General features: G+C 38.8%; 1 protein-coding gene across 1 annotated transcript in view; it reads left to right on the top strand.

Moving 5' to 3' along the window:
• Nucleotides 1–4,093: 4,093 nt before the first annotated feature.
• The window catches only part of LOC124310161 (uncharacterized), a 30,609-nt gene continuing 21,291 nt past the window's right edge, over nucleotides 4,094–13,411 (top strand). The window contains exons 1-9 of the mRNA XM_046773893.1: nucleotides 4,094–4,254; nucleotides 5,475–5,630; nucleotides 5,763–6,059; nucleotides 6,742–6,925; nucleotides 7,172–7,291; nucleotides 7,379–7,466; nucleotides 7,598–7,615; nucleotides 9,479–9,703; nucleotides 11,348–11,493. Coding sequence (XP_046629849.1) covers nucleotides 4,135–4,254; nucleotides 5,475–5,630; nucleotides 5,763–6,059; nucleotides 6,742–6,925; nucleotides 7,172–7,291; nucleotides 7,379–7,466; nucleotides 7,598–7,615; nucleotides 9,479–9,703; nucleotides 11,348–11,493 — 1,354 coding nt within the window. The 5' untranslated portion in view covers nucleotides 4,094–4,134. The remainder of the gene's footprint in view (nucleotides 4,255–5,474; nucleotides 5,631–5,762; nucleotides 6,060–6,741; nucleotides 6,926–7,171; nucleotides 7,292–7,378; nucleotides 7,467–7,597; nucleotides 7,616–9,478; nucleotides 9,704–11,347; nucleotides 11,494–13,411) is intronic.

Genomic DNA, 13,411 nt, shown 5'->3' with positions numbered 1-13,411 from the left:
GGTACTACGGTAGGTGCTTAAAAAAAGAATGGGCAGCAAAATCGTGGCTGTTTGCATAAGTAGTTAAGTATGAAGTTCTCGATGGGTTCTTTTATTTGCACGAGATGACCTCCAGATAATTCGTCTTTTTCTTTCATGCGATGGGTAACTCTTGTGGTTGGATTTCTAAATTAAGCTGTTTATTTTCACAAACTGATTCTCATGGAATACTAATGCATACAAAAATTCATCATTATAAGGCATTGCCGCTTCGAAATGAATCCAGCCTTGATTTCGTCAATCTGAAATTAAACGGTATTTGTACAGCGTATCTGGTGAACAAACGATATTTTATTTACCCTACGACAAAGTAAACTTGAATTATAACTGAACCGACGACGTCATGCCTTGTATGCCCGGGCTATGCGATGGGGGCGATAATATAGCACAGTTCCGAATCTCCTTCTAGCTCATTGTTCGACAATTTTGACCAAACGAATATATTTTATTCCGGCTCCTACTTCGCGGAATTCACAGTATAACCACAGTCAGAATGCAGAAAACTACTGTAATCATTGAAAATGGAATGTGTCGTATCGCGGGTAAAGTTCATATGTATGTGCATTAGGGTGGTCCTTATTTGGGGTGTTGACGAATTCCGATAAGTGCGCCCCCTAGACACGTTTGAAATAAATTAAAAAAAATGTGTGCGAAAACGGAGCGCTGTAGTCCAATTAGAAGACGTGCCTGTAAGCTCGTTTTGTTTTTCATTTGAATAACATGGGATTTTCAGACTACTTCAGTCATTATGTTTTTGAGTTGTCCCCATGAACGCAAAAAATTCTTTTTTCTCATAAATCTGTTGTTCATGGATCTCGGAATATCGTAAAATCTTTCCCGATCCAGAAAAACAGACGGCGATCAAAACATTTTAATTTTAATTATTACTTTTTAAAAAAGTATAAAGTATAAACAATGTGTTTTTAAATACACTAATTGAAATACATATTTTTTCCCACATGTACAATTACTTTTTTTTTACAAACTTATGACGTAAATAAGACTGCCTTTTAATTGGTGAAATACTGTCAAGCAACAAGCGGCTAAAAAGAGGTATTCTCACGTTGATCAATTTGCCGTCGTGTATAATATCAGGGGGATGGGGGGCATAAAGGTTGTGATAACGACTTGTGGAAAAATATACGCGTAGTTGTACCCATGAACAACAGATTTATGTGAAAAAAGAATTTTTTGCGTTCATGGGGACAACTCAAAAACATAATGACTGAAGTAGTCTGAAAATCCCATGTTATTCGAATGAAAAACAAAACGAGCTTACAGGCACGTCTTCTAATTGGACTACAGCGCTCCGTTTTCGCACACATTTTTTTTAATTTATTTCAAACGTGTCTAGGGGGCGCACTTATCGGAATTCGTCCACACCCCAAATAAGGACCACCCTAATGTGCATGAAGTATTAGGTAGATAAGCCGTAGGCATAGCGAATAGACACACTGGTGCAATAGTTGTGTGTGATATATGCTCGATACAGCGCAAATAGGCGTTGCACCTAGTAATACCTAGGTATTTCATCAAATGTTATATTTGTGGTATATCAAATGTTTATATATAGGTATAACATTTGATGTAATACCGAGGTATACACCGTGTTATACAGAGATACAACTGTGACACTCTCGGGATGGGCGACATATTATCCTGTATGCAGTTCGCATTATTTACTACACCTACGTTTGCAGGTTGCAGCAATACTTGTAGAAAACAATGCATCGATAAAGGCTACTACAAAAAACGGCTTTACACCTCTGCATATCGCGGCAAAGTATGGAAACATGAGCGTGGCAAAAATTCTCCTGCAAAAGGGGAACGTGTTAGATGCAAGAGGAAAGGTGAGTCAACAAATCATTCTTGCAAGGTATACCGCGCGGTGCTTACTGAACTTGAAGAAATCGTAAATGCTGTTGATTTTTGTTTCCCTCTTTCAGGCGAAGTATTTTATGGAACGACATGGCTAATGGAAGTTCCTTTCTATCATTATTTATGCAGTTTCATATCACGGGTCTGATGCCATAAGGCCGTGTTCGCAAAAAATGCGATTTTAGTGGCAAAAGGGCGTGAATTTTTTTTTTTTTTTTTCGCCATACTCTCTGAGAATGATGAAAACGTATAATTGAATTCAAATCAAACGGTCGACAATATGCAGGTGACCTTTTCCATTAATAAGTACATAAAAAGAAAGATAAAAACATAATGTCGCGACAAACATTTTTTTCTTGTATTTCTGCAATCATTCTAGAAACCATTGAAACACATAGACAAATCTAGAACTGCAAAAATTCAGAAATCTTAAAAAAAAAAATTTTGAAGATAAAAACAGAAGGGCGTAACCGACAATTTTTTTTTTTTCTAAACGTTCTAAAGACTACTGAAACACATAAACAATTGAAACTAACAAAGTTGAAAAGTGAGAACGTCGATTTTCTGAACGTCGATTATCCTAATCGTCAATTACCGAAATGATAGGTATAAAAACAATAATTTTTGGCAGTTACGCGCTTATGCAAGTATCGTAGTTGATGACTTTCAATTTCCATCAAGACCATAAGGTCGTATCTATCAGAAAATACGACCGTTTGCTTTTAGTTGATGAGTTTATACTTGAACTCAAATAAGTGAAAAAAATATTTTTTTGGCAGATACGACCTTATGGAACTAATTGTCATAGACTTTTATGGTTGAATCAGTGGCAGAATGTTGTAACTAACCAGTACATACGACAATACGACCTATTGCTCTTAATTAAACCGTTATTCAATTTCAACGTTTTCAACGATCATGTTTTCGTGTTTTGAGCTTAGATACGATGAAAAAAAATATCCGCCCTGTTGCCTTTTTTAAAAGAAAGAGGTCGTAATGTGGCACTTATGACCTTATGCCATTAGACACGCGATATAATATACATGATACAAATAAATCGATTGCCTCGATTTAAACTGGACCGCACCCTGCGGTATAATATTCTCAAATACCGCATTATACCCATAAGATATTCCAAGGGAATTTCAGTGTATGTCAGTGATACCTGGGATTTTCTGGTGACTGGGTCAGACGATAGGTATAATATGGATGATAAGTAGATAAGTATTAGGTACGTGCAAAAACCTCGCGCCTGAGGTGTTTTTTTTTTTTTTTTTTTTTTTTTTTGCGCCCATCGGTTTTTAAGAATCGTACTGCCATTCAATTGCGACGTCGTTCTCAAAGCAACGGCATACCCCTCGAAAAGTATCCAAGAATCTTCGATTATACTCTTGGTCGTTTACGTAATTGCACTTTTACCCACGACCCCTGCATTCAGTCTTCCGTCGTACTTAGTATGAGTGATGCATGCGATATATTTGAAAATTATTGGTATAACAATGCATTATAATTGTCGGAACATTTGTACGAGTTCGTCGTATATCATATGCTGGGTAAAGGTTACTGCCTTACAAAAGCCTTATAGCAACGCTTGCGGACAGGCCGGTGCCGACAACACCCGGGTGACAACGGCTCTGTTCGATACCTTACAAATTCACGAAAGCCTGCGCTATTTAACCGACGAACGTGATGCTGGTTACATTTTTACCAACTTATTAGTTACACGTAGAAAACGTATGCTTATCCGTAATAGCTGACAAGGCGAGGATGTAGGTCTGAGGTGGCCGATTTCGTTGTACTTGGACAGTGAAACTAGACTGAATTTTTAGAACACAACACAAAGTTTGTGGCGTAGAACTGAATTTATAAATTTCACGATAGTTCCCTGACCTGTTCGTGCAGACATAGAATTTTCAATGAAAATTGAACAATGTAAGTTACATCTCAGCATAGTACACGATGATCAGTGGTGCAGGTAGGCTGTAACTTGGCCTCCTTTGACCCACGTCCTCGGTATATAGACATGAACTGTACGTATGAGCTGTATGTACAACTCACAATACAAAACATTTGTGTGTAAAAAATACGCATTATTATATATACCTGTAGACATGAGGCACATATATAGTAACCGATAATTATGCCTGTGCCTTGTATGTAACTTAGATGTAACACAGTATGACGATGCATTGTTAGAATGAGATAACGGCTCTGCATATGGCCTGCCACTACGATCATCCCGGCGTGGCTGGCCTTCTAATGGAGAAGGGAGCCTCACCCTGTGTCACATCCCAAAACGGTCATACACCCTTACACATTGCAGCTCGTAAGAATCAGGTGAGTCTCATGCAATTAGACATAATATGGATAAGAAGTATGATTATTTCTCCTGAACGGAATGAATCAGATATTGGATATTTTTTTATTTCGCATATCGACAGTCGACTGAAGTTTGCAGGACTTTTTTGCCAAACGCTGAAGCGAATCTTTTAATTTTTGTCGAAATACTTGCAATTCACACTTCCGACAAGCCGTCTGAAATAATTGATCGCCACTTCGTTGATATTCCATGTGATAGCTGGTCAACGTTCTTGTTTTTTAGCCCATTATAGACAAAATTTAGTTGCGCTTGACAATTTTTAATTTTTATATCTTATAGTACGTACTAAGATGCAAATGTCGCGCGATTTCCAGACCTGCATATAGCTCCAATGTTTTAGGAGAAACACATTGATCAATTTTTCAACATTAAACGGATTGATTTTCACATTCGAAGTTTCATTATAATATCGTTATGGTGGAAAAATATGTAAAACAAGATGTTTTCGGTACAGCAAAGTCTGATTTTTTCGAGCATGTAATCCGCCTTGCGGTGGATTCTTTGGAATTATGAGATGCGTTTTTTTTTTCCACGAAAAACCGTTTTCTCGACGTTACCCAAGTCCCAACTTAAATTTGGCATTTTTATTTGGAAAGCCAGCAGCATCATTTCATGGTGATGTAATTTTTTTTGGCAGATACTGGAGATGGGACTATAAGAAGGGCTATAATAGATTTTATGAAGAATAATGTTTCTTTGTCTGAAGTCAAAATATCTTCGTCTTATTCGCATTTGTAGAAAAGAATATTTAACAATTAATGTGACGGACTTAAGAACATGTATTTCGATCATTCTCCACATTTACATTGAGGAATAGTCGGGAAGTCAAGAAGAAGGGCTCGAATAATGTTGAGTATAATTGATAAAATATCTGCTTGATGTTTATGGTATATTAAAATTGGTGAGGGAGCATATGGCTAAAAAGATAACAAAGAAGTGTATATTTCGGTAGGTAGGTAAGTGGAAAGTGACGTGAAATGATCACAGCGAAACTCCAGGCTTCATAAAATCAATTCTTATAGCCTCATTCCAATTCAAATCAATAATTGTTTGAGATTTAATTATTCTCAATTACTTGTGGTTTGCGAATTTTAATAGAAACATGTAAACATAACGTAGCCATCGTCAGACCCAGGCCAAACCGTTCGTTGTTATGATAAGAAATTTATCATCACAGATGGAGATTGCCTCGGCCCTGCTTGAACGAGGAGCAGACCCGAATGCGGAATCCAAGGCTGGATTCACACCGCTGCATATGAGTGCTCAAAAGGGAAATCACGACATCACCAACTTACTTATCGAACACGGGGCCGATCCGAATCACAAAGCTAAGGTAAGAGGGTTCCGCCTTTATTTTGCACCCTGCACTGCAGCTATGCGTACAATACGATTAACGCTTATGCTTGTACAATTATGATCCACTGATGAGCTTGGAAGAAGAGGGGAAAAAAAATTATGTTGACAGAACGGACTGACTGCTCTGCACTTGTGCGCCCGGGAAGATTTTGTTAGAGTAGCGTCGACACTTACGAAGAATGGTGCGAGCGTCGAAAGTCGAACGGAGACAGGGTACAGGCCTATACACGTGGCTGCGCATTTTGGGAACTCATCGATGGTGCGATTTCTTTTGAAGCAAAACGCAGAGGTTGACGTTAAAACTAATCAGGATTACACGCCGCTGCATCAAGCTGCCCAGCAGGGACACGCTCACGTGGCCTCGGCTCTTCTCGACGGAAAGGCATCGCATAATGCTCGCACAAAAGTAAGTACAATCACTGTTACATGGTAGGGCTGACGGGACCTTTTGCAAATTTACAATTAATCATCATGTACCGGAAGGCTGTGTACAGTAGAAAGTGAAGTCGAAAAAGTTTGACGATGAATACATTTTGAATCTCGGCATGATGGCATAATTTTAAGAATTGTTCGTTTATTCCGCGGCTGTTGAAGTCAGGTTAAAATTATACTTATAATTTTCATCCCAAAACGCCACAATTTTATCTCATTAGCAGCAGCGCGCGGATTTCTCATTGCTTACGTCTTCTTTTCATTAAAAACAAAACATTGCATATCCCACAACCAAGTTTAGAATACAGCGAAGTTATCGAATTTATAATGCATATAAACTACCCTCGGCATCAGAAATTTGATCTTCCTGCTCTTGTCATATCCAATTTCACGTGATCACAGGTGACAATCCAACCAATCACATCCGCGGAAAAGTGGTTTCAAGACAGCGACATTTCAAGATTCGATGTAACGCGTCTTTTTATCATAGACATCTTTTTATACAAGAAATATATGACAAACTGCGATAACATACGAACAGCACCGACAATTGCATGGCTTGTTCGAGATAACCGACACCTTCCGTATAATGTCAAATTATTAGCACCAGTATAACCGATCTTGAATTTTTTTAATTATCAAACATCATCTCCAAGGATGGCTTAACGGCGCTCAACATTGCTCAAAAGCTGGGCTACATATCTGTCATGGAGGTGCTGAAGGGATTGACGTACGACAATTTGGCTCCTTGTAATAAAAATTGGGAAGATAAGTACAAGGTTGTGGCGCCGGAAAGCTTGCAGGAAGCTAGTTTCATGTCCGACTCGGATGACGAAGGAGGTCTGTACACCCACCCTCTGCACGTGCAATCGCCTACGTTATACCCCTTTTTATTATTGGTCCTCTGCAACGATATCGATATAAATATCACATACAGAGTATAACTATCCCATATAATACGAATAATGGTATTTTCATAAGGAAATATTTCTTCAATCTATCTTCGACCCAGCACGTGCACCTGTATCATATCATTCATTACACGTCTATAAAACTTAGATGTTTAAACGGTAGTTTGATCCTCAGGTTCCGACACCTTAATCAGTGAGCAGCCATACCGATATTTAACAGCAGATCTAATGAAAAGCCTCCGGGATGACTCGTTGCCTATCGACGTTACGAGAGACGATCCGATTCACAGGCAAGGTAATATAAAATCGTCGAGAGTAATCAGCTGTTACAAGGTTACGTGCATATTCACATATGAAATGACACAAGATTATGTTATTGCAGTTTCGAAAGAAGACAGGCAAGACTTTGTACAGAGTAATAACTATTGCTCTGCTGAAAATTTTGAGATGCAAGATAGCACGAATCTGGGGTATGTATTACTTACGTATATTCATACCTTTTACAAATTTTTTTTTTAATCAAATGCACGAATCCAATTTATAGATATTACATAAAATCAATGTATTTCTTTTCCTTCGTTTCTTGCCATTTTCCCTGTAGGAGGATGAATCCAAGATCGTGAGTAATACTTGATAGTATATAATCAAAATTATACCCTTATTCATTAACTAGTTCTTCTTGCATCACTTTGGTTTATACCTGATATTGTAAATTTGACAAGAGTGCGGTAAGGCGACGCAAACACTGAGTGAAAATAAACCAGGAACGTATTATTAAGATACAAATATTATACGTGGTATTATTCGAATCTACTTGAACCAGCATGGTCCGTTATATCTTACAGTACCGTATAATGGCGCTGTGTACGGTGAAACGATAATTTATGCCAAATCTTCTTGTGAAATTTTGATGGGTGAGCTTCGATTGGTTTTTAAATCCCATTATTTTCAGTGAGTTCAACAACCCCAACGGTAAAAATTTCTACGAATATACTCTCCTGTCGAGACTGTTAATGACGTCTGGTCAATTTCACCTGTTGATTCTGAATTTACATTTCAACTTGCCAGTAAGAACCATGGGGTTTGAACTGTCTCTTGTCTCGTATGAAGGGGAGATGAATCTCAAATATAAATTCCTTTGACCTGAAAAATTAAGTCAAATTGACCTACAATCACCCGCACTCTCAACCTCTCATATACCGGTCGCGTGATCAGCCAATTTTCTAGTTTCACCGGCAGGTGTTTCTTGCCCAGGTTCATCAACGTCCATTGTTTGGCACCAAGCATTATTTTGCTAGAAAAATATTGCGAAAACACGTATTTGAGGCATTTATGACCAAAACATGACTGGGGCTCCCGCGTAATTGATTTCACGAGACACCTCTTATTTTAATTTCATACCGACAATGAGTCATTGTTAAAGGCTATGAACAAGCAACAAGTAGGCATTCCAATTCACCATACGAATAGTTTGCCGCAAAAAGAACTTCTGGTACAATCAACGACGAAAACGCGCCATTTGCTGATGTATGTACACTTGGGGACGATGAATCTGAGACGGCTTATTTTTTACACTAGATAGTTATGTTCGCAACACAGAAAAACCTACAGCGCCATAATCGGCTGAGCGCGAAACAAACCCAATCTCAATAAACATAACATAACCCATGACCCAAGTCATTATCCCCGCAGTATTCTAAGGTTAGATTGTGGACGTTCATGGGTTATGTATGTTATGTTATTGAGATTGAATTTGTTTCGCGCTCGGCCGACTATGGCGCTGTAAGTTTCTCTGTGTTGCCAACATAACGGTCCAGTGTAAAAAATTAGCCGTCTCAGATTCATCGTCCCCAAGTGTACATGTATATATATATATATATAATAGGGGGGGGGGGGCTTCGCCGCCATGCGCGCTCCGCCCGCCAATCCCCATTTTCGAGTTTTGATGGAAGGGTAGAGGGAAGGCGGTAAGGGGTCAGACTTTTGTGGGTATAGGGATGCATATGCGTAAAAGGTTGAGTGTTAAATCCCTGATTCCCAGATGGATGTACATATATATAGAAGGTGAAGGGTCAAGTCTTCATAGGTGTTACGGTGAATATGTAGGGTAAGGATTTAAATCTTCACATGTACAATGATATATACGTAGGGTAAAGGGTTAAATCGTCATAGCCATAAGGGCATTAACGTAGAATAAAGGGTTGAATCTGCATAGGTATAAATGTGGCGATAGTGAAGGACGGGTGGTGTAAGGAAGGGCTGAATTCTTGTCACGGTGGCGGCGACATATCTTTACAATAAAGAGAGATATATACTCGTATATGTATATATGTATATAAGTTACGCGTTGTACGAATAGCTATTCCCTTCTTATTTATTTTCTATGTGTATAATAAGAAATAATTTGGTATTGTTAGCTTATAGCTATCCCCTAAGAATAGCCCCTCGTACCTACGAAGGCAACGGTGAACAATAATTCTAGATTCTTGGTGAGTTTCCTGGTCGATGCTCGGGGTGGGACAATGAGAGGGTGCAGGCACAGCGGTGTTTGCATCGTTGTACCGCCGAGGAGGGCAACGATGCCCATAAGAGTGACGTGCAGATTGGTCAAAGCTACCAAAACAACGAGCCCTCCACCCCTTATGGAAGGCGAGGCGCTCGCTACGCGCATTGTTGAGATGGGACCGGTCGGCGCCACATTTCTGGGGTATGTAAATGTACATGATACGAATTATGTGATATGTAAACTTGTTCTACCTATGAGTCACGGAGTATTACCGGAGAGAGAAGTCTTTCGTTTCTCACTTTCTTCCAGTTGTTTTCGCCGATAGAAACCGCTGTAATTGCAGAAGACACTGAGCTTCCGGCTTCTAGGCATAAACATTAAACACATACCTATAAGTTTTGTGTAAACGTATTAAATTAGTAGAACCGAAGGGTCTTCTCCTACAACATCACCGCCAAACGTTAGATTTGTTGAAAACCGTATTTTCATTTCTCTCCTATGCTATAATACTCCGTGTTGTAAGCACTGGAACCAAACGACGTAAAAAACGTTAGGCACTTTCCCTCATTTTTATAGCCATATGAAGAAAGAAGTATAGCAGAAAAACGCAAAACACAAGAAAGCCATCATCTACTGGCGAAAAGCAGAAGCGATAGTGCGTGCGTTCTTGCCCTATCAATGTCTCGGATATTATTTATTTTTATTATACATATCGAACGGTACTGCGAAGCATATATTTGATTGCTGCATTATGACTTCAGCAATTTTTCCATTATGGCCGCTGAAATTTCATATCCTTTTTTCCTTTTAGGGCCGCGTGAACCCAGTAACATTCAAGCACACACACTGGTGATTTCTCGGGGTGGTCCTTTTGAATGACTGGCCAATCCTATCTCCATGCTTCCCTGCAATCGTCTTATAGTCACTAAATTTCGTTCTGAAGATAGATGTTAGATCGTTGTATGATCACCGCGTGTATCCCCATAATTAATCCGAAACGTCTCAAAATTGGTACCTCGTTGTAAAACTTCCCATGGCAACACCATTCTCCGCCACGCAAGTCAAAACATTTCCGGCTGACGTAGGTTACGGCAGGCATTTTATCATACAGAATCCATACGTGACAGGCAGTTTGAATGGACTTAAATCCGGGCGAGAAGTTTATTTTTACACCTGGAATATTTATACTTATTTTCCTATGTTAAAAAGTAGATGGAAATTTTTTGACACCTGCTGCCCATTTCCTGGGAGATTCTGTTGTTGGCATTTTGGTACAGCTTGTGGGCTTCTTATACAGTTTGTGCCCGAGTATACCTGTGTCGAGCGTCCTCGGATTGATGCTGTTTCTTCGCGTTGAAAGAGTATTTTGCAGTTTTTATTTGTCTGTTTTTTCTTCCATTTTTTTTTTGAAGGAGACTTCATTTATAAGTTAGACCAAGACAAGAGTTCCCTGCGTGTGCATTGTATCGATCCCTGCTGAAAAACAAGACAAACTAATTGTGCTACAGCTGTGGCAATTTCTACTGTAGCGAATCAATTTTTTTTTTTGCAAGTGAAATATTTAACGATCTTCTTGAAATTGAGAGCAAATTGTACATTACCAGAAGAATTGCGTGCGATGAAGCTTATCCTAATATAATACAATTAATCGTGACGATTTGGCTGCATTTAAGCTGCAACCCACATATTGTGATTAATTCGATGAGTCATGAGTTAGAATTTGCATATATGACATTTTTTCATCAATTCGACTACAACATCAAAATTGGCATACCTAATTTGGAAAACGGTTCGCTGAAATTAAGAGGGCAAATAAATAAAAATTAATGTGATCGTCCGTTCCAGGCCTGTATTGATCGACGTCCCCCATTTTGCGTCAGTACGAGGTAACGACCGAGAGATAATAATTCTACGGAGCGAAAATGGAGAAACTTGGAAGGAGCATGAAAACGCTTTGGATAACGACGACACCCTAGCTGGTACACCCCACGGTAATATTACACCTAAACGATATAGCTATTAATCTATACTTGTAGGTATAGGTATACATCCATATGATACCTATACGGATCTACTCTTGGCGCGGGACTTTATTCAATCAGGTGCATTCGGCAAGAGAATTAGGCGCTCAACGAGGTTAGCGATCGAGTCGGGAATCAGTACTTTCGGAGGATTTATCTTATTCGCATATTCGGCATGTGACCCACCGGTCTGGAACACTTTTTTATTTATAATTATGTTAGGATTGTTTTGGGTGCATTGTAATTGCAGACAGTGACGAATGAATATGGAAAGCAAACTATTCGGGGAGCAATACTTGACAATTATGTCAGAATCGTGTGATTGGGGCTACATAAAATGTGTAATAAAGTAGGCAGAAAGTTGAATTTACGTTTGCGGATATTCGAAGCCTCCGGCTCATGCAATACACGTTATTGTGAGTAATATTGTCACAACGCTCATCTTTTCCTAGAATCTTTTCTTCAACCTAAACAAATTTTTCAGGGTGTGCCACGTTGGAAAATTGCTATTGATTATATTGTGAAATTGTGATTCGAAGATTGATCCTGGCATTTTAGAAATTCTCTCTAAAATCTTATTCACTTGAAATGAAACGCTTCTTGTGAAATTAGAATTAAAACTTGCCCTTCAAGGTTCATATTCTGTTTTCGGCAGACATCAACAAAGTTTAGTATCAAAAAAGTCGGTTGTAAATGATGTCGCAAACTTGACCAAAATCGATTCAGCCAACGACCAACGACCAACTACCAGGCAGATATAACGAACATTTTAGACTTCTCGCGATGGCCTTACGGCTGAATTTTTTGATATTGGCGAATTATACAAAGCATCACATTTTCGATCGTGGGGGAGAATTTTTCGCTGATCCGTGGAAGTTGAAGTCACACGACCTGTTCTTTTACTCTTCAGTGCACGAGATATTGCATCCTGGCAAAGGGAGTTCTGGCATTCGTACTGAAGTGAGTAACGTTATCATAACGATTCATGCCGAGGAAAAACCGTTATCTCGCGATTCTAATTCTCTGAAATTCAGTAAGCCGTAATGAAACAAAATGCGCTCATGTTTCAAAATTTCAGTTCCTTCAAAATGATTGTAAGATCAAGAAAATAGCGAACTTTTCTCCAATATTTCATTACGATAACGTTGCTAACGTCAACCTCGCTTCTGGCGCTAGTAACCGTAAATGGTGGATACATTGAACCGTATAATATTCCGCTCCCCATTTGCTTTTTCGCATTGATCATATTGATTATTAAGAAATTATGAAATCGTAAAAATCGACGACATAAATGAGAAGCAGTGTTGTAAATTCTTTTTTGTAGTCAATTGAACCAAAATAAATTAGTCCTTGAATCATAATTCAAAATTAGAATCGAGTCGGACATTCTTTAATATTAATTTTTTCAATCTTCCAGCGAATTTTTCATTATCCGATTTTCAACAGCGTGTATCTCAGCAGCGAATAAAGATTTTTCAGATTTTCAAACGCGACATGAAAGACTCATACTTCTCGTTTCAAGCAAAATAAAGCTTCCGAAAATCGGTCAACGCATTCGGACTTTATTCACGTTTCTAACCGGTCCCGGTTTTTCTGGAACACTGTGTACATTGCAATATATCTGTATGATCTCGCATCTGCAGGACACAAAAATTATGAAAATGAGCATACTCACAAGTACAATTTGGATTAAATATATGTGTATGAGACGTGAAACACATAGTGCATGCATTCGAGTCTGACATCGGAAAACTTCAACTTTTTATCCTCCACTGCGCTGTAAGGTAAAAATCATCTACTGCAGCGTTAGAAAACGAAATAATTACTGTTTCTGGGCAGGCGACGTCACACTTCGGGCTAGAATACCGAGTAGAGTTGATTGAGTTGT

The sequence above is a fragment of the Neodiprion virginianus genome, chromosome 1, assembly GCF_021901495.1.
Source record: "Neodiprion virginianus isolate iyNeoVirg1 chromosome 1, iyNeoVirg1.1, whole genome shotgun sequence".
NCBI lineage: Eukaryota > Metazoa > Arthropoda > Insecta > Hymenoptera > Diprionidae > Neodiprion > Neodiprion virginianus.
This window is presented reverse-complemented; position numbering and strand designations above follow the sequence as displayed.